Genomic DNA, 23,414 nt, shown 5'->3' on the forward strand with positions numbered 1-23,414 from the left:
GATGGTGATAGTGATGGTGATGGTGATGGTGGTGGTGGTAGTGGTGGTGATGGTGATGGGGATGATGGGGATGGCAATGGCGATGGTTATGATGATGGTGATGATCGTGGTGGTGGTGATGATGATGATGATAATGATGGTGGTGGTGGTGGTGATGATGTTGGTGATAGTGATGGTGATGGTGATGATGATGGTGATGATGGTGATGGTGATGGTGATGATGGTGATGGTGATGACGATGGTGGTGGTGGTGATGATGATGATGGTCATGATGGTCATGATGGTGATGATGATGATGATGATGGTGATGGTGATGGTGATGGTGATGGTGATGGTGATGGTGATGATGATAATGATGGTGATGGTGATGATGGTGGTGATGGTTATGGGGATGGTGATGGGGATGGCGATGGTGATGGTTATGGTGATGGTGATGGTGATGGTGATGGTGATGGGGATGGTGATGGTGATGGTGATGGTGATGGTGATGGTGACGTTGATGATGGTGATGGTGATGGTGATGGTGATGATGATGGTGATGGTGATGGTGATGGTGAAGGTGATGTTGATGATGGTGATGGTGATGGTGATGGTGATGGTGATTATGATGGTGATGATCGTGGTGGTGATGATGATGATGATGGTGGTGGTGGTGGTGGTGATGATGGTGATGGTGATGATGTTGATGGTGATGATGGTGATGATGATAATGATGGTGGTGGTGGTGATGATGATGATAGTGGTGATGATGATGATGGTGGTGGTGGTGGTGGTGGTGATGATGATGATAGTGGTGTGGTTGTGATGATGATGATGATGGTTGTGGTGATGATGATGATGGTGGTGGTGATGATGATGATGATGATGGTGATGGTGATGGTGATGATGATGGTGATGTTGGTGATGATGGTGATGATGATGATGATGGTGGTGATCATGATGCTTATGATGATGATGATGATGATGATGATGATGATGTAGGTATACGTGTTTATGAGATGTATGTGTACGTATTCATAAGCATTATAGTGTTAAATCATTAAACGAGAAAATGGATCCCATATGTGCACACGACTTTATAAATAATATTAATAACTATAAATTTGTGAAAATATAGATAATCATGTATAATAGAAGTGTGAAAAAAAACGGAGCGAAAAAAACGAAGTTTGGTACCCGAAAAATCGAAAATAAGAAAAATTTGTAGCTAATCCGTAGCTATTTTGCTACAGATTAGCTACTGAATTCTAACGGAAAGCAAATTCCGTAGCTAATCCGTAGCTAAATCGCTACGGATTAGCTACGGAATATGCTTTCCGTTAGAATTCCGTAGCTAATCCGTAGCAAAGTAGCTACGGATTAGCTACTGATTTTTCTTATTTTCAATTTTTCGGGCACCAAACTTCGTTTTTTTCGCTCCTTTTTTTTCACACCTCTATTATACATGATTATCTATATTTTCATCAATTTATAGCTATTAATACCATTTATAAAGTCGTGTGCACATACGGGATCCATTTGCTCGTTTAATGATTTAACACTATAATGCTTATGAATACGTACACATACATCTCATAAACACGTATACATGTACACATATACCACAACTCATTCATGTATATAAATATACATATACAAACATAATCCATCACAAGTTCATGAAAACTATAGCCATTACAATGTTAAACTGTGAAACGAGTACTGGATCCCGAAGGGGCACACAACTTTATGAACGATATTAATAGATACAAGTTGATGAAAGTATAGATAATCATGTGTAGTAGAGGTGTGAAAAAACAAAACAAAAAAAACGACGTTTGGTGCCCAAAAAATCAAAAATAAGAAACATCCGTAGCTAATCCGTAGCTAATTAGCTACGGATTAGCTACGGAATTTTCTTATTTTTGATTTTTCGGGCATCAAACTTAGTTTTTTTTCGCTCCATTGTTCACACCTCTATTGTACATGATTATCTATATTTTTTCACCAACTTATAGCTATTAATAGCATTCATAAAATTGTGTGCACATACGGGATCCATTACTCGTATAGTGGTTTAACACTATAATGCTTATGAATACGTTCACATACATCTCACAAACACGTATACATACACATATACACGTACACATATACCACAACTCATTCATGTGTATAAATATACATATACGAACATAATCCATCACAAGTTGGTGAAAAGTACAATGTTAAACTGTGAAACGAGTACCTGATCCCGAAGGGGTACACAACCTTATGAATGATATTAATAGCTACAAGTTGATGAAAATATATATAATTATATATAGTAGAGGTGTGAAAATAACGAAGCGAAAAAAAAAAACGACGTTTGGTGCTCGTAAAATCGAAAATAAGATAAATTCGTAGCAAATCCGTAGCTACTTAGCTACGGATTAGCTACAGAAATCTAACGGAAAACATACTCCGTAGTTAATCCGTAGGTAATTAGAATTCGTAGGTATTCCGTAGCCATTCCGTAGTTAATTAGCTACGGAATAGCTACGGATTTTGCATCTGTAGCTATTCCGTTGCTATTCTGTAGCTAATTAGCTACGGAATAGCTACGAACGTGAGTCCGTAGCTATTCCGTTACTAAACTAGGTCATCCCATTTTGTAGCTAATTGGTAGCGATTCCGTAGCTAATTAGCTACGGAAAATTTCCGTAGCTATTTTCCGTAGGAAAATGCCATGTTTTCTAGTAGTGGAACAGGGGAAGAGTGGACGAGCCTGACTTTCCTTGTTTCCATTGAACATATGTAGTTGATTTTATTCATTATTTATAGTTGATTCAATCCTTTAAATGGAAACCTGCTTCAAAGAGTTGACTCATCCACTTTTGTGCATGTAACTAGTTTTAAACTATTTATATTCTGGGAAGACCATTTTGAATGCTAAACTAGAGATGAACGGACATAAAGGCTAAAAAATTCTTCCGAAAGGCTTATAACAAGTGTAATATTAGCATATTCCCATGAATTTTGGTTCCAGCTGCACATGAATATGATGCTAGGGGTTGATGCTATAGTTGTGTAAGATTATAGGTACTATTTCTAGTGCTATTGCATGTTTTAGGTTTTATTCATTTATTCAACTTTCTCCCTGCTGTGAGCGACTTCAATACCAAAGAATTGTAACAACCTAAGTTCAGTGATCAAATTGTCTAAAAGATAACTTGTTAGTTGGGTCTTTCACTCTTCCGTGTTATCCTAAGAGTTTATTGATTTTTTTTCTTACATCAAATATTTCAAATCCTCTTAAATAAATCAGTTTGATTATAAAAAACCTCGATTTTCAGATTGAGGTCAAGGTTGAATATAAATACCAAATAGTCATGATCATACTGGGAGTAACAATAACATAGTTTTATCTCGTTACACTTGCATTACCGTTGAAACTTGTAAGTATCATGGAGGTCGTGACATGGGACACCACGTTCATGTTGAGCACTGTGACACTTGAGGTTTTGACATTTATTAGCCAACTTTGAAAGACGCCAAATATGGTAAAAACATGTCGTTTTCGGCTCAAATAAGTTCTTTGAGATTTCCTTAATACTTCATCAGTTCCTTCCATTTTTGGGTGAGTTTAGATCAAAAGTTTTAAGGTATACCAGTTGCTTACCTTAATCTTGAACTTCGACATGATTAGGGTTTATAAAGTTGGGGATTATTGGTGAATCTTGATGCATGTTGTATCTTTTGTTCTAAAAGAAGTTATAATTGTCAGGTAAAAACAAATACACAAAAGATTTCAGCAATTACTAACCTATATTCTTGAAGTTTATGATTTATTGCAACACCCGTAAATTGACAAGGTAAGCTGTTGAACACTTGGAATGTTGATATTGACTGAAGGTATTGTAAATATGTTATTATGGTAGTATGATTATGATAAATACCATGTAGGTAATGCTAACAAAAATTTTAAAGTAGGATACGATGCTATAACGTTCTGAAGTTTCCTAAGCTGTGATGTGTATTGAATGGTGGCTTTAGAAGCATTCCCTCTGTACAAAAAACCTCACATCAATTGTCTCCAATTCCCTAATTGAGGTTGTGATGCCTTTTTTGTTTATTTGGAATCGATAATCTTAGTTTTGATCTAAAAGGTTAGTTTTAAATGGCCATTCAGCCCTCTTCCACTTGCTTCATTGGTAGGCAGCAGTTTTTCCTTCGTTTTCCAGTCATCCCTTTCTAGATTTTTAACTCTTAAAATTTAATAGTATGTGTAGCCACAGGGAAAACAAGTATTTATTTATTTGTTCTAGTATTTGTAGAATTGTAGTTAGCAAGAGTTTCGGTTAAGCGCCATTAACATTACTGTAATTACACATGACACTGAGTTCAATCACTTAAGCAGCATTTTCTACTGCAAAAAAGCCTTGCATAGTCAAATTAATACATCATTCTTTATTATTACAACACCGGGGCACATTGCGTGAGTAGAACAACACAAGTGGCAGGAAAAGATGCTGAAGAATTTGTGCCCGATTTTGAGCTTGTTCTGGTGATTAGCATATCCCACAAAGTTTTTTGGTTAGTGAACCTTGTGGGATTGTTTTCTCTATTAATTTATACCGTATAATCTAATTGTTTCTTTTTACCCAACATATGTTTTCCCTCAATTTAATTGCAACCTCGTTTTTTTTGTATTTATCAGCAATGGAAGTTGGGCTCACTGTGGAACATTGAGTTCAGGGTGAACTGCCAACTGTGGAAGTAAGAGGAATAAAAAAATGCGAGAACATCCATATTTTCCAATATTAATGCAATGGGCCCTAGTACCTAAAGATATTTCTTTCCATGTGAATGATAGAAATTAATATGTGGGGTTGGTACCAGTTATTCCTGAAGGTTCAAGTGGACTTAATATCGACTTTTCCATTCCAACATTCTTGTCTCTGTTTTGATCAATGGCTTCTTCTTCATCTTCTCCTATGGCTACTGCTCAACCTTGTTTTAGTTATGATGTTATTTTCAGTTTTCGAGGTGAAGACACCCGTAAGAGTTTTACAGATCATCTCTATACAGCCTTGAAGCAAGCAGGACTCTGCACTTTCCGGGATGATGATGCAATGGAGAGATGATAACTGCTAGAGCCAGAGCTAAATAAAGCCATCCATGAGTCAGCACTTCCACTCATTGTCTTCTCCAACGACTATATATCCTCTGAGTGGTGTCTCAATGAGGTTATGATGATTATTAAAGAACAAGAGACTTCATCCACTAAACACGAAGTTGTACCTGTGTTCTATAAAGTGGAACCATCTGATGTTTGAAATCAAAGAGGAAGCTTTGAAGATGCATTTGATGTGTATAATGATAAAGTCAATGCAGAGACATATCTTGAAAAGAAGAAAAAATTGTTGGAGAATGTGGGGGCATGGAGATATTCTCTTAAAGAAGCTGCAAACTTCACAGGAATGGTATTTAAATATTGGTATGCATGCTTCCTCTTATCCTGTATAGGAAAAGTCACTAGTTTGCTACATAGGATTGGTTATTGATCTAGATATGACATGACGTCCTCTATATGGAAACAAGGTAATCCATTGATCCAGTAAGCCCATCCTTTGAATTGATTTGTGATCTACATAGATCGGATACCTGAAAATATGTATCGAAAATAAATTTATATAAGTTTTTTGAGAAAAAATAGAAATAAGTATTTCTTCAACCTCTTTCTTGAATTCAATAAATGTAAATATTTTGAGAAGAAAATTTTATACGGAAAAAAGGAAAGAACGGGTATTGGATTGGATTGTTCAAATAAAGATGCATCTCTACTCATATGGTAACATTTATAAAGTAAAAGAATGCTATATATGGAATATATTTAGATATTATGCTTTCTAGGCTTAGTCGGTACAAAGAGAGATATTTCTATGTGTATTGTAAAATGAATGTAGTAAAAAATATAAATTATAAACTAATTGTTTTATCTTTATCTTTAATTGATGTAGGTACGAGTCCGAATTCATAATCGACATTGTGAATGTTATAAGAAAGAAACTGGACTACAAGGCCCTATACATTAAGGAGAAACTAGTGGGAATAAAGGACAACATTGATGTGATCGAATCATGGGTACAATATCCTTCACCTGATGCAATAGTCCTTCTCATTGTGGGGAGGGAAGGGGGCATTAGCCAAATGCATATTTAACACAAACTCTAGTTTCTATCATGGCAGTTGTTTTATCGCACATATTAATAAGATGGCGTCAAATAAATATAGTGAAATGTGCCACTTGCAGAGTCAGCTTCTTTTCACAATTTTAAAGAGTGATAAGGAAGAAGCAAACAGGTACTTGTTATCCTTGATGATGTTGCAACAAGCAAACAGTTAGATGTCTTACTAGGACCAAAAAGATTCTATCATGGAAGTAAAGTGATTATAACAACCAGGCACAAGGACTTGTTAACTTCCTTCAGAGTTCATCCTCAGGTCCACTCTGTTGAAACATTTTCTGCGGATGACGAATTGAGCTCTTTAGTTTGTATGCCTTTCATCAACATTAACCCATTGAACCCTACATTAGCCGATCACAAGTATTTGTTCAACACTGCAAGCATCTTCCTTTGGCACTTAAAGTATTGGAGTCGTCTTTATGTGGTAAGACAGTTGATGGATGGGAAGATACAATGCGCCAGGTGGCAGGCAATCCTGATCTTGAGATTCAGGAAGTTCTAGAAATAAGTTATACAAATTTGAAATGGGACACGGATAAATCAATATTCTTGCATATTTCTTGTTTCTTTGAGGGTGAGGAAAAAGACTACTTTGTAAAATTACTGGCCCAATGTGATCTATACCCTGTTGTTGGGATCAGGAATCTGATGGATATATGTCTAGTGTATGTTGAATATGGGAGATTGATGATGCATCAATTAATCAAGGAGTTGCGATGAGAAGTTGTTCGCAAGAAATAAAAAAAGGAGCCTGGGAAAAGAAGTAGATTATGACACCATCAGGATTGTATTTATGTGTTGCAAGACCCATCCATATGTTTTCACAACACCCCTTTTTTGTATAATATTATTAGTTTATTTATCATGCTTGTAGAGCCATCATAGTTTACCTTTTTTGTATTTCTCAATCAGGGTACAGGAATAGTTGAAGGACTCATGATTGATATGCAAAAGACCGAGGAAGCTGAATCAACTTCAACTATAACTATAAATAATCCAAGAAAACATAGCTTATAAGGCAAAAGAATGCATGGAAATGATGCAAATTTCGAAATTGGTGAGCTGGAAAAGATGAAAACTTAATGCTACTTCAAATCAACTATGTAATGTTTTCTGGGACATGCATGACGTTGCCCAGAAAGCTACGATTGCTGAGGTGGCATGGATGTCCTCTAGAAGCTATACCAAGTGACAGCTGTTTGAAGAAGTTTGAAGAAGTTGATGGTTCTTGACACGAGTCACAGCAAACTAAAACGTGTTTGGGATGACTTAGAGGTATGTATGTCTTCTTGCATCACCTTTTATTTTCTTACTATTGGTTGGCTATAAACTTATTATTTTGTGATATCATGCATGTTTATATGGAAAGTTGTTGATTTAATTGTGGTTTTACACGATGTCACAGTTTAATATTAGATCCCTAAAAATCCTTAATCTTAGCTATTCTGTTGAGCTGATCAAAACCCCTGATTTTTTGTAGACTCCCCGGTCTGGAGAGTTTGATCCTTGAAGGTTGTTAAAGTTTGATCAAGGTCAATGAATCGATTACATACCTAAAGGAACTAGTCTTGTTGGATCTATGTGATTGTAGAAGCTTAAGAGAGTTTCCATGCTTACCTACATCCATTGTATCACTTCGAACATCTGGTTGTGTAGTTCTTGGATAGGTTTAAAGCTTGGATTTGGTACCATCATTGTCTGATTTGGTGGAAATGAATATCTCGTATTGCAATCTCTCTGACACTTTTTTCCCAAATAACTGGAGTAGTCTGGTTTTATTGGAGAGACTGAATATAAGTGGCAACAATATAACTTTCTAACCAAATTGTATTCAAACCCTACCTATACTTGAATTCCTTGGTGTTAAAAATTGTTCAAATATCCAATCAGTTCTAGGTCTGCCAGAATCCCTCGAATTCTTGTATGCCGAGAGCATTAACTCCTTGGAAAAAGTACAACTTCCAGATAGTCAGACCCCAATGAACTATAGGAACTACCCAAAGTTGTGTGAGATCAAGGGTCATTGGAAGGTTAGATCAATAGACAAAGTTGATAGGAAAATCATATGCTTTTTGGGCTTAGAAGTAAATGCGAAAGCGGGTGAAGGAATAGAGTCGGGTCTTCAGGTGCTTTCTCTTTCCTTGTCTCTGTCCTAGCTTGCATATTTGTTTAATAAGCTAATGTTTAAAATCAAACTCAATCATGAATGGTGTGTGTGTGTGTGTGGCACATGCTTTACATGAGTTTGGTATATTCGGCACATATGTTTCTAGAGAAGAAATCCCTTTCGACTTTATGTATAAAGAAAGGGGCCCATAAATTTCATTCCAAGTTTCTTTGCATAAGAGCATCCACAATCCATTGAACTCTATAGAGTTCAATGGATTGCTACATATAGAGTTCAATAGATTGCCTAATCATCCATTAAACACATATACAACATCACCCACAACCCATTAAACACCTATTCAATCCTAATCACCACTTTATTCCTTCTATTGAACCATTCAATAATCATTGAACTTCTCAATTCAACTTTACTCCATGTCATCACCCACACTCCATTCAACTCTTATTCAATACTAATAACCACCCTATTCAACATTTATACTACTTGCATTGTGGATGCTCTAATGATAGATCAAGAATAAGTGGCTTCAATATGTGCTTTTTTCATCAAGAAAATATGAAAATTTTATTTTGTGGATAAATATACATAAGATTACCAAGGATTGTTTGTGGGATACAGATAGGTCTTTAGAAAATCCCTAAGAATGTGGGAAATTATGCATGGTTGAGCCTGTGGAGGTGTGGTAATCTATTAGAGGTTGGAGATCAAATTCTCATAAACATCTATGATCTGGAAGCATACAATAGAAATTGGAAAATAGTGGGTGAACATCTTCATCCAGATGTAGAGGAATGTGTTATAAACCTTATATATAAAGATGATGATGAACAACAATTACTTGATGGGGAAACAAAAGAGGTTCATAACGTTGATCATATTTCATGGACCGACAAAATGGATAACGATATATCGGATTATTTTTGTAGTGGGGGCATGCATAGGTTCGATAATGAACACGATATACGAATAGTTTTCGATTTATTTGAAGATGATGTCATTGGCGTAGCTAGTGTATGGACCCTCAATTGAATGTTGGTCCCACAACATATACATATACATATTTTTTGTTTTAAGATGTTGGTACAGTAAGATAACCAAGTAGTGCTCATGGGTGAAACGCAAGCAACATCGTCATCTAACCATTCCATAACAATTTCACTAGGTTGTGGAAATGGTGTTCACTAGTGAGCATATATATATATATATATATATATATATATATATATATATATATATATATATATATATATAGAGAGAGAGAGAGAGAGAGAGAGAGAGAGAGAGATCCGGTAAAAAAAATTGGTAGGAAGGTAAGAAGTTTTTTTTTCTACATAGTTTTTTCACGAACAAAAAAAAAATGAATCACTAGATGATTCATTTGTAAAAATGATTCACAATAAAAAATTCTCAAAAAAACATCTTTACGATTCATTTTTAAGTAAATTATGAAAAAATTCACTTTTATGACAATTTTAGTGAATAACAACAAAATCATTATATAAATGAATCATCGAGATGTTTTTTTGAGAATTTTTTCTTGTGAATCATCTTACAAATGAATCATCTAATGATTCATTTTGTTTGTTCGCGAAAAAAATATGTAGAAAAAAAACTTCTTACCTTCCTACCAAAAATTTCCTTCTTATTTGATCTTGATTCTCTCTCTCTCTCTCTCTCTCTCTCTCTCTCTCTATATATATATATATATATATATATATATATATATATAGTGAGAGAGAGAGAGAAGGAGGTTTGTGAAGCTCCGTGACAACCACCACTCCACCCCACATCAGCCTCCATGTTGGTTCCTACAGGTGAATTTGCTACCATATTGGGTAGCCTTAATCTATTTGAAAACCAATGATACCCACTCTCCTCTATCTCTTTTAACATGCCCAAAACACCCAATTTGACTCCATGTTCTTTTCATTTCTAACGTAGTCGCCTGCCACAAGTAGAATCGTCGGAGATAACACCATCCAACCATCACGGAGACCCTTGTTTTCTGTCTTCTCCTCTTTTTTAACTTGCTGGAACTATTCTTGATTCTACATGTATGCATGTTCTATTTAAAGTTTGTTAGTTTACTTTTTTTCTAAATGGTTTTGGATGCAAATCTTTAATTAGTTAGTGTTTTGCCTTTTGATTAAGTTTTTAATTAGTTTTATGAGTTGAGAGAGTGCTAATATAGTTCATTTGTATTAGCTTTTACTTTCATGTTGGTGGATGTTTGTATTAAAAAAACTAATAACATGTTATTTGTTTTTATGTCTTATAAATATATCAACAGGTTCTTTAACAATTTTTATTAATCTATATATATATATATATATATATATATATATATATATATATATATATATATATATATATATATATTGTGAATATTGTTTTTGGAGATTATAAACAAATTCATTTTAGGGTAAACTACATGAATGGTCCTTGTGTTTGGGTAGTCTGTGCATTTGGTCTGTAATTTTTTTAACTCTGACCATCCTTATTATTTGGTTTGTTTCGATTATGGTCCCTGATTGACCTAAAATGATTATAATACCCATGTATATATTTTTCTAAGTAATTTGTTATTTTTTTATTTGCCTATTAAAATAAAGTAGGTGGGTCCAACATCCACCCCAACCCCACAATAACAAATTATTCCTTACTTTGTCGACAAGTAAATCTTGATTCCACCCTACTTGCTTCCACCGCTGCTCCTATTGCCCGTGTGTGTCATACTCATGTTGTCCCTCTGGTGAAAGAGAATGAAATCAAACGACACCACAACATCATTTCTTCGTTGTTTCTCCTCACCCATTGGTTTCGACGGAATCTATTGAACCCATAAATGGATTCGGGGCTTTCGGGGGATTTCGTCATTTGCTCGAATGTTTCTCCTTCCCCTACCGACTTGTTGGAAGAAATGGAAGCCAGTGACGATTTCCTCTCTGTAACGCCCAAAATTTTCACACTAGGTACACCTTAATAACAAAAATTATTAATAACTTTATAAAATATTTCGGTGTACACTAGCATACTGGAATACAGAAAGTACAGAAAGTTATCACCATGAATCGTACTGGCATCAAGTACATGATTCATGATTTGAGTCGGGTGCTACATCAACCTAACTTGCAACACAATAATAACAAACATCATAGGCCATAATGATTAGTAAATAACAACTACAATAACATAACATCACGAACATCATTTAATAATTTAACTTATCAACTAACATATACATCACAATCGATATGCTAATTAACTTTTATACTAATTACCTATGTTCTCACTTACTATAAAAGTAATCCCAAAACAATATTGTTAAACTAACCAATGTTTTATTTTCATAACCACACATTTGGGAATTCTCCATCCAAAGTAAGTGTCTCACATTCATTTTTCATTCTATAAACCAACTATCACCTGAATTCATTTCATCAGACTATAACATTCTATCACTTCAACAATCTATCAATATCATAGTATATTAAATCCTCATATTCGTGTAACAATATACATCAATAAACATCCGGTGTTAGAGTAGAGTTACTCACCCGGAAGACTAACTATGATTTCGACCCCAAGTTATTTACCTCTTTCCAATCCATCACTTGTCCAAACTTATTTGGACAATGTATCAAGTTCATTAGAACTTGTCTAAGCTTACCATTATATTAACCATAATGATCAATTACCTGATCACTAACTAAATCCGGTAGACCATTTGTTACCAAGCTAATCAAGTTTCCAATTATAACCACCTAACGACTTAACCCCATAAGTTGTTAGCCCAATCGACAAATCCCGACAAACTAGGGTATATAACCATTACCATTCACATTAAATATTCAATTACTCACCAGGGTTCGTAATATCACTATATCACGAAATTTCATAACACATACTCGTGTATACAACCCTCTACAAAATATTATAATAATGTATTTACATAAAACGCGATAAAATATATCTTCGTTGATCCCATAAATTAACTCACGTATTCTTGTACATCGGTATAACTCCTCCGATATAATCTCCCGAGAATGACTCCTAAGCAGCATCTCTGATCATGTGTGCCAAAATCCCTCAAATTGACACGAAACTCACATATTTATACTCAGGTCATCACCACGCCGTGGTGACCGACTAGACTCGGTTTCACCTTGTTTCACCCTTTATGTCACATGTCTCTCAACGTTCGACTCGTGTGTTGATGATTCACCACTCACGACGTCGTGGTAAGCATACAACCATGTCGTGGTGGTTAAAGGTTGACCTTTAACTTGACTTTTGTTGACTTTCTCAAAATAACAACCTACTTTCATCTCAACTTCAAACGGCCATAACTTTCTCATACAAACTTTGTTTTCAGCGATCTTTATATCCACGAAATCATCTCGGAGTAATCAATTACTTCCTTCCACTAACTCCTATCCATTATTACACAATAATACCTGCTATTAAGGTGATTCTTCTCACTATACAATGTAAGATGCTAGTTGTCTTTGTGATCCTTGCATGTAAGACCTGGGGGGTAGCCTGTGGAATTTGTATGGAAGACCATTGGGGCAGCTCATGGCAATTACATGAAATACCATGGGGGTAGCCCATGACACTTGGATGTTAGACCATGGGGGTAACCCATGACATTTCAAGGAAAGACCATGTGGGTAGCCCATGACACTTCGTTGTAAGACCTTCGGGGTAGCCCACGACATTCTAGGGAAAAGACCATAAGGGTAACCCATGACACATGTATGCAGGACCATGAGGGTAGTCCATTATCAATTTAGTTCTTATTTCTTTGGAATATTTGTTTAAAACATCTCTAATAAAATGAATTCTCCAACTAAAACCTTGAAAAATAAAAAAAAAAATGAAATCGTCCATAGTGCCTCTAGAAAGAGTTCTATAAAAAAATTGAAAAATGAAAGAAGAACAAAAAATTACGTTTTTATACCCCTGAAAAAGAGGAAATCACATATGGACGCAAAATCACAGATGGACAAATAAAATCACAGATGGATCTGCGATTTTGATGACTATTTTTATAATTTGGGTTTTCTTTGGTTATTTTCCACAAAGTAATTAAGGAATTTGGTTATATTTGCAATTTTCTCTATTTTTTTCATTTCTCAATAATGTCTTATTTAATTATTTTACCGTATTTAGCGGAGAGGTTTAATGACAATTTATTGTATTTTAGATAAAAGAAATCTTTCTAACTTTCAAACAAACTTGGTTCCAAAAGAATTTAATTAAGGTCAATAGAGCGTACCTTTTACATGATATTTAAGAACATTTAATCCATAGAGCTTTTTTATAGAGAAATTTACAAAAATAGCCATTTACACTAATGACATTGCAAAAATAGCCAAAAAAATCGAAATTACAAAAATGGCCACCCATTTCGCAGATGAGAAGGTCCCATCTGCGAAATGGGCTTCTCATCTATGAAAGTACAAGTGCCTAAAGCACAACTGTGCTTTAGGTGCTTGTACTTTCACAGGTGGTTTTTTTTTTTTTTTAATTTTTTGCTGTATATATAGGGGTAATTTCGCAGATGGAATAGGTCCATCTGCGAAATCCTCTGACTGTATCTGCGAAATCGTTGTTCTTTTTGTATTTTTTTTAGGTTGACTATGAAATTGTTTGTTTGGACTACGAAATCAGGTTGCTATATAAATAGTTTTGTAGAAAAAATATCATTTTGGTTGTTATTTGTTTTGGAACTCTCTCTATAATTTGCTCAAAAAATGATTGAATATATGATTTGTCTTGTAACCGGTGGGAGATAGCAAGTTAATGGAACTAATCTGGAATACATATGTCCACAGGGAGGTATTTCTGAACTTGCTTTGATATTTTCTGAGTATATTAGTTATAGTGATTTTGTATCTTTGGTAAGAAGCAAAATTGGTTTGTTAGAAAAATATAGAATTAGTCTTCATTTCCACCATCCTGAATTAAATTATTATATAGCTATAGTTGAAGACATGGATGTTAGAATGTTGATAAACGTAATCAAATGTAGTGGAGGAAGGGCTGTGAAAGTGTTTGTGGTGGTTGATGAAGTTGAGGAGGTTAATGGGGATGGTGAAATTGGAAACCAGCTTGTTGGTAATTTATGCAGTTATAAAGGGAGCAACGATCCGATAGGTACTTTCAATACTCCTAGTGTACCTCAGTTTCACAGTGTTGCTGAAAATGTTAATGTTAGTTATTCACCTATTCACTATGTGGAACCTGAGAATTACAAGTCTGTTGGTGATGATGATGTTGGTGCATATCTTAATCATGTGGGTGGTCGTTGTGATGATGTTGCCGAACAAGAAGTTAAACTTATGAATAGGCGTGTGGTAGATAAAACAAAAAAGAAAAAAAATTCAAGTCAAAAAAATGAAAAAAATCATGTTTACGGGCATTATGTTGATGTTGGTGATGTATGTTTAGATATAAGCGAGCTACAAAGCAATTCCGATAGAGATGAGTTGGGTGATGAAGTTAAAGCTAAGTTCCCGATAACCTTTTTCACGGTATGCCCCCTGTACCAGCATGGCCAATTGATATTAATGAAGATATCCCAACACAGATGGTAGACATGAATCTTCAAAAGATTCAATGTGAGAGTATATTTAAGAACAAAGAACTTTTAAAGCGGTGTATTGGTAAAAAAATGTATTCGAGAAGGTTTCCAGACGAGGACAAGTAGATCCACCAAATCAAGGTATGAAGCTGTGTGTGTTTCGAAAAATTGTTCTTGGTTACTAAGAGCAAAAGCAATTAAAAATTCTGATGGTCTTTTCCAAGTGAATAAATTTGTTGATGTACACACATGTTCTTCAACATTGTTGCAACCTAATCATCGACAAGCAAACAAATATGTTTTGAGTGAATATGTTGCTGATGTTTTGGCTGAAGACTATAGTAGAGTTTATCGGGGAAAAGAAATTGTTAATGATATGAATGCTCAATTGAATATCAATATCTCATACCATCAGGCATGGCGTGCGAAGCAATATGCATTGTTGTCGTTAAGGGGTTCGAAAGAGGATTCTTTTACCAAACTTCCGGCGTATTGTCACAACTTGGCCAAACATAATCCGGGTACTGTCACACATATTAAAACAGATGTTGATGATCGCTTTGAGTTTTTGTACGTCGCACTCGGTTGCTCGGTTAGTATTATCATATTATATTAATTTTTAATTTTTATTTTGGTGTATTTGAATAGATATACAATGTATGGTAGGTACGCGCTTTTGTCAATTTTTGTAAACCGACCCTAGTAGTAGATGGAGCTCACCTAAAGGGCGAGTTCAAAGGTACCATGTTACTTGCAATTACTAAGGATGGACAAAACCAAATATTACCAGTTGCATATGGTATATGCAAAAATGAGTGTACCGATTCTTGGACATGGTTTTTTCAAAAACTACGTGATTGCATAGGAAATATGCATGAGCTTACAATTATATCTGATAGGTCTCCATCTATAGCAACATTCGTTGCCAACATTTTTCCTCATGCTCATCATGGAATATGTGGTGTCCATTTGTATTTCAACATAGTCTCTAGATTTGGCAAGAGTAAGACGGTTAAAGGAATTTTTTGGGAGGCGTGTAGGGCGTACACAGTTGATGCTTTTGATGCCGCCATGGATGTTATGAAAAGACAAAAGAATCAGTATGGGAGTATTTGAAAAGTATAAATCTAGAAACTTGGTCCAGAGCACATTTTAAAGGGAACCGATACAATCTTATGTCGTCCAACAGTGCGGAGTCTATAAATGCATTATCTAGACACGCACGTAAGGTGCCAATACTTATGTTGATCGATTTTTTTCGTGCTACAATGCAACAATGGTGGTTTCAAAGACGTAACTTTGCAGGTATTAAGTAAATTTTTTAATATTAATGTTTTATTAATTTTGATGTTATTGATCTTAACTTCTTCATTTTGGCTCTTTTTTTAGCGGAAGCAACAACAATTCTTACCCCTTGGGCGGATGAAATTGTAAAAGAGAACAAGAAAAGTTTTAGCAAATGGCATGTTCGCATGATCTCAAATACGAAATGCGAGGTAAAAAAGGGGGCACAAAATGTGATTGTTGATTTCAAACATATGACATGTACATGTAGGCATTGGCAACTTGATGGGATACCTTGTGGTCATGTCATAAGATGTTTAACAATGAACAATTACGAAGACTGCTCGAGGTATGCATTAAATGCTTACTTTACCGAAACACTGAGGAAAACATATGAGGAATCAATAAACCCTCTGCCAAAGCCATCCGAATGGGAGATCCCCGATGATTTGATGATTGTTAAGCCACCAATAATGGATAAACGTCAGCCAGGCAGGCCAAGAAACACAGACCGCATTCCATCCCAAGGCGAGGGTCCAATTATAAAAGAGTGTTCTATATGTGGTCAAATTGGACACACGAGAAATAATTGTACTGGAAGGGCGTTTGGTAGCGGAGCACGTCACATAATTTCTACTGCAGAAATGGCATTTAATATTGGTGGTTCAGCGAGTTGCTCACAAACCTATAACGCTGATTTTGATATAAAACATCCTTGAAATGAAGAGTAATGACGAGTTGTTAACTTATTATGTATTGTAATATTTTTATTAAATCTTACAAGACGTTGCTATGCTTTCATATTTTTGTTTAGTTTGTTGATTATATCAATTAGTGAAGACTTTATATTAAAAATATAGTTTGCATATTTTTTTTAACAGTTACAACATGTTATTTAAAAAAACAACAAACGATCATTTTGCAACCTAATCTGTAAGTAATTTTAAAACTCAGGGAACTGCAACGGGTACTTATCTTTCTCCATTGTTATATAGTCATCCCTAATTCTCATTTTGTCTTCGAAACGATCCTTTTTTACCATAATGTGTATCAACTGCTCATCCTTCTCAGCAAGCCGTTTTTCAGTGGTGTAAAAAAAGGGTCTACTGAATCACAATAATAACAATCTACTTCGTTGCATGAGCAAATTTCGATTTTGTGTGAGGAAGTCATAATAAAGTCGATATTGTATTACACTAGACAGTAATGATAATTCCAACTTTGAAATGACTAGAGATAAATTACAGTTTGACATGACAAAACACTGTAGTAACCTGTAGAGATAGACAGTAATGACAAGTCACTGTAGTAACCTGCACATAACAGTGGGGCCCTTAAGGGACAAGAGATAAATTACAGTTTGACATGACAAAACACTGCATAAAGCTGAAAATCGTAGTCCAAATATAACCATTTCGTAGTCATAGTATTAATTCATAGTCTATTTACTTATATAAATAGATGTTTAAGATCTAAAAACCAAACACCCAAATCACCTAAACGAAACGAATTCCCATTATTAGAAATGTCGTCGAATGCAGCAAGTTCTTCGAATGAAGTACCTAGTTCCAATTCTGAAAGGCCATGGACGACAAACGAGGTGTTAGTTCTAACACGATGCTGGCTAAGTGTTAAGGATGGTGTATGTTTACTTGCTCCCCCGCATTGCCTAATTGGTGATGAATGGAGTCGCATCACATCTTTGTTTAACCATGAGATGGGAGAAGGGAAAAAAAGAGAAAAATCAGATGTTGTTACTAAGTGGACGGATGTAAAGGAAGAAGTGACATGGTTCAATCGAGCATGTGGTTATGCGAAACGTAACAATGTTCGTTATCGTGACGAAGAAGAGTTCTTGGAAGTTGTTATAGAGTTTTACATCTGTCAGCATGACGGCAGAGACTTCGAATATGAGGAAGTTTGGAAGGTTGTTAGAGATAAACAGTATTTCAAGTAGACGGCTCTATTTTGTGTTAAGAATAACCCATGGACTTGTGTTTTACGTTAATGCTTTGTTCGTATTATGTCGTTGTTTTTCATGTAATTGTTGTGATGTTTTTAATGGTTCATGGAATCCTTGTTACTAATGTATTCTAATATATTGTGATAACTAATGCAATGACCATTTATTAACTCAAGTTAATCATACGAGTTGCTCACATAATAAACTAAAATACATTTTAAACAAACGAAATACATACGAAATACATAAAAAATACATGAAAATAACCTACTACATGAAAATAACCTAGTACTCAAATAATAAACTAAAATAGATTTTAAACAAACGGGATATATTTCAAAATATTACAAGGGGCTTCAAACTGGAATTCCAACCCGTTACTTAATGACTTGTATTCCTCCTTAGCAGCTTCCAAGATAACCTCCTCAGTAGCATTTAAACGGGTGTCGTCAATTCTGGTATAAAGATCGTTGAATAATAGAACTTCGGTTTTCATTTCATACCATCTTGCTAATATGTCTAGTTCGTCACGATCGTTTCTTGTAGCCCTTTGGTTTTCAGTATTGAAAATATTGGTTAAACGGGTCCAAAACATTGGATCGTTCAACTTGCTTGTCTCGTACACATGAATATAAGCATGTGTAAGAACCAAGAACTCTTCATTGCTCCATGATATAGAACTCATTTTGATTGAAACTAAGAGAGTGGAATATAAAAAACAATATTTGAACAGCTGTATTGGTTTATTTAATAAAGTATTTGTGTAACATAAGGTCAATTTATAGTAGTTTCTACACAAAATCGCAGTCCAATCTTATAATATGTCTGCATTTCATAGTCAAAATTAACTGACGAATGCAGTGTACTATACTAATAACATAACAGAGCACTGTTTGAGTTGACAAGTCATCCCCGGACGAATGACAACACAATACATTGCTGCTTGAATTGACAAGCTATTGCAGCAGGAAATGAAGGAGTCGTTATAAATAGATTTTAATATGCGTTGTAGTTGTTTCGTATTACTTCCCTCCCTGCAATTATGGACTCACCACATACATGGAGGAACGCAGAGGAGGTCGCTTTGGTTCAAGCTTGGATTATAACTGTAGAGGAGGATTTTCCACCGGGTCCCCCACAAGTTCGTGCTGGATCATTTTGGTCTCGTGTCTATCATTTGTTTCACCATTTAATGGAGCGTAGTCAATATCGAAGAAGAAAAGATGTCAAAGCCAAGTTTCTGGATTTGAAAATGAAGGTGAAAGAATTTCAACGTATTTACAACGAGTTGGATAATGAACATGCAAATACATATGAAGACATTCTACGGTAGGTGGCTTTGGAACTATACCGTTTTGAATATGATGGTAGCGAGTTTACCCACATAGATGCATGGAATGTTTTAAAGAATGTCCCTTATTTTTAATATGCATGTTGGTTATGGTAATGGATTTTCGTTATTTAAGTTGCTTGTTGTTGTATGTCTGTAGGCATCACTATTTAATAAAAGTCCATTTCTTTTAATATGTGTTGTTTCCTCAAAAGCCAATACATAATACGACATAAATTAAATAACTAATACATAATAAGTCATAAAATATGAATGAGGTACATAAATAACTAATACATAATACGACATAAAATGTAAACAGGTTTCACGGATAACTAATACATAACACGACACTAATACATAATACTACATAACATATAAAGGTGCTACATGAATAACTACTGCATTGAGGGAGGTAACAGGACCACCGTTTCATTTGGTATTTCCCAATGCACATGTGATGGTATAGTATTCACCAACTCAGATCCATATGCAAGTCGATACACATAACTAGTGAACTTATAATCAACAAATTTGTTTATGGATTCAGATGTACGGGTTCTTAGACATGCTATAGCGTGGGCACATGGTATACCGCGTTTTTGCCATTTACCACAACTACATACCATTCGTTCAAGTTGTACGTTGGTGGTTGCAAAATTGTCATCGACTTGATATGTATCCCCATACAAACGTCTTGCATTCCAATTGTAAGACTTGTTGACACATTTTTGAACTTTACTCTCAACGTAAGGGGTCAACCCACCAGATAACCTCCCTGAAAAATTTGATATTTTAATAAAAATAATAACACATTAAAAAAAGTAAATAAAACAATCTCCCTTACCCGCCACGTCGGTCCGTTCAGCATACTTTGATTGTATCGACGTGGTGATTAACTCAATTATCGTTGTTATAGGAAACTCACGTCTGAATATAATTTGCAAAATTTCAGGGACGTCAATCGATTTAACATTGTAGCGTATTCTTGGGAAAAATGCTCATGTCCATTTTGAAATCGGAATATCGTCAAGCCAGTAAATTAGACTCCTAAGCAAGGAAAAGAAAGGTGATTTCCTACATTCAGTTTGCAACCTTTCCAAACACAAGTAAAAATCATCAACGCTATATGCATTGCATGACTTCCAAAACAACGATTCAACTTCTGTACTGTTATGTCCCACACAGTCACGTATCTTTCGCGCTATATCTTTAGGACAATATCCATGATAGGAATCCGGGTAGGCACTATAAACACCAAATTCTATTTTATCACACAGGTTGCTTATGAAACCAACCTCTATGTCGTCACCTAAACAATCTTTTAACCTCATCATGAACCATCTCCATGATGCTTCACACTCTAAGGTTCCCAAACCAATTGCTAAGAGTAGTGGTTCATGATTTCCATCTAAAGCCACTGCGAAGTACATTGTTGTCAGATAGCTCCCAATAAGGGGTAAATAACCCACATATATCAGCGGTATCATGCACCTAAGGAAGGTACGAATCTACATAAAAACGAACACATATTAGTGATGAGTAAAAACTAATCGAGATACATTACCATGAAATATTATATAACTCAATAAAATTAGTATGTTATACCACGCAACCTAAAGCCACAAAACAGAATTGAAAGCGGTTGGTATCGGTTTTCTTGATGGCTGTGAAGGTATTAGGATTTGTTCGTTGAAGGTTATGCAAGAAAATTGGTAGTTGAGAAAAGCTTCTTCCGATGTTAGTACTCATTTTCAAAACCGATGAAAGTGCTCTACAATCATCACACAAATGCAATATCAATAAAATGAGATTATAAATAGAAAATATTGTATCTCTAATGTTGACAATTCATAGTTTAACATTTTAAATTCGTAGTCAAACCAGTTCATTTCATAGTCAAATTTCACTGACCGACATGACAATACTACAGAACGTACTAGTTTGGATTTCGTAGTTCAACTTTTTGAATTCATAGTCAAACCAGTTCATTTCATAGTCAAATTTCACTGACCGACAAGACAATACTACAGAATGTACTTGTCTGGATTTCGTAGTTCAACTTTTTGAATTCATAGTCAAACCAGTTCATTTCATAGTCAAATTTCACTGACCGACAAGACAATACTACAGAATGTACTTGTCTGGATTTCGTAGTTCAACTTTTTGAATTCATAGTCAAACCAGTTCATTTCATAGTCAAAAAGATTTGTCTGTAACATGATTTCTTCTATAAAAGGGTGTCACTCAGTATGAAAACTGTATCAGTGAAAGCAACTCCTATTTATAAGAAAAACAAGGCTAATGGCATACTGCAATTGCGGAGGAGAACGTATCGTTAGGATTTCGGGAACATCTAAAAACCCAGGAAGATTGTTTTACGCTTGCCCATATTTGGTATCATGTTGTTAACGTCATTCAAATTTAAACCCTCGTGTTTACATCACAAAAATTTATTTTCTTACTGTGAATATTAAATTTAACAGGGACCAAAATGCGGGTTTATCAGTTGGGTTGATGAAGAGAAGGACCAATCTTCTATGGTAATAGCTAAAGTAGCTAACTCTAATAAGCTCTTTCAATCAGAAAATAAGAAGTTAAAGATAGCGTTGGTTTGTAGTTGGGTGTTGTTCTTGGCAGTTCTTGTTTACAAGTTGTAAGCTTTTCAATATTGTTTTTATGGTTTTGAAGTTGTTAGGTCAATAAATTGTTGTATTTGTAACGTTAAAACAAATGTTGTAGTCGTTCTTATGTTCTATGTAATGTTAAGTAATTAGTAGGTCATTAATTTGTTGTAATTGTCGTAACGTTATATTTTTTGCCGTCCGTTGAGTAAACTGTAAAAATAAACTAATAATGAAATCCAACATTAATTTGTATATATATTTATATAATCCAACTACATAGGACCAAGACAAGACCCCCAAATAATTTTTGCCATCCGGAGACGGAACTCTAAAGCTGCGTCCTTTGGGTCAATAAGAACACGTATTGGTTGACCTGAAACCAATTGCTCCATAAACATACAAAGAAAAACACTGCAATCTCCCAAATGACTACTTTGTTGGGGAACGTTTTATTCATAAATGAATTGCATATTCAATGGAATCCTTGGGATGTTCCTCCGGGCCCAATACTTAATCTTGTCCAAATAATTTGTCACCCGACGTTCAAATTTGGAAAAGATTCCTTCAGATTGGAATTTTTCATAAGCACCTCTACCAAGACTGTCATAAATATGCACTTCCATTGACGCTAATCGTAGTTCCCCAAATAGCCAATGATTAGGGGATGAATGAATCGGCAATAAGACCTGTATAAGGATCAGAAAATAAAATTATGTTTATTTATATCACAATACAAAAACATCACAATACAAAAACATAACAAAAAAACGATATTATTTTCAATATAAACTATTAAGTTTACCGTATCAACATCCCACCAAGCAACCATGAAGTTGGGGTACGTAGCAATACCAGCCATAAACGCCCTCCAGTCCTGTCCTTCTTCCAAAGCATGAGAAACAAAAAAATTTGGAGGCATTATTGTATGTCGGTCGCTCTCAAACCGTCTCTCTATCAAAAGTCGGTACCAAATGGTTATATGCTGCACACATGATACTTTTGTTATTGACTAAAAAACAATTAACTTTTAAAAGAATTAATTAACAATTAATTTACCGCTGACTCCAACCAGCCGTCGTGTGTATGCCCAAACAATGAGCTCCAAAAATCTCTATCTAACACGAAATTAAACAAACGATGCTGGACATCATATGAATGCAATACATAATTTTGGATGACATCCTCACCGCCTGCTACGTAAGGTTGCAAGCGCAACATGGAGAAGTCATGAGCAACACCAAAAACTGGAGGAGGAACGGGGCTTGTTGATTTCATATCAAC

At 35.1% G+C, this 23,414-nt stretch overlaps 1 protein-coding gene and 1 long non-coding RNA gene across 2 annotated transcripts; both read left to right on the plus strand.

Annotated features, from left to right (window-relative positions):
* Positions 1–4,891: 4,891 nt before the first annotated feature.
* LOC145047634 (uncharacterized) lies at positions 4,892–7,943 on the plus strand. The gene is made up of 3 exons (XR_013682300.1): positions 4,892–5,458; positions 5,982–7,484; positions 7,690–7,943. It is a non-coding gene; the product is annotated as an uncharacterized LOC145047634 (long non-coding RNA).
* A 3,588-nt stretch (positions 7,944–11,531) lies between these two features.
* LOC145047637 (uncharacterized) lies at positions 11,532–17,014 on the plus strand. Its single transcript, XM_078995960.1, has 3 exons — positions 11,532–15,521; positions 15,596–16,234; positions 16,319–17,014. The coding sequence occupies exon 1, from the start codon at positions 14,340–14,342 to the stop codon at positions 14,940–14,942; it is 603 nt and encodes a 200-aa protein (XP_078852086.1). The 5' UTR covers positions 11,532–14,339; the 3' UTR covers positions 14,943–15,521; positions 15,596–16,234; positions 16,319–17,014.
* Positions 17,015–23,414: the final 6,400 nt, after the last annotated feature.

The sequence above is a fragment of the Lactuca saligna genome, chromosome 5 (genome assembly GCF_052625555.1).
Source record: "Lactuca saligna cultivar CGN05327 chromosome 5, ASM5262555v1, whole genome shotgun sequence".
NCBI lineage: Eukaryota > Viridiplantae > Streptophyta > Magnoliopsida > Asterales > Asteraceae > Lactuca > Lactuca saligna.

Excerpts from the sequence above, each read along its gene's own strand:
- LOC145047637 (XM_078995960.1), top strand. The coding sequence starts at position 14,340 with ATGGATGTTAGAATGTTGATAAACGTAATCAAATGTAGTGGAGGAAGG.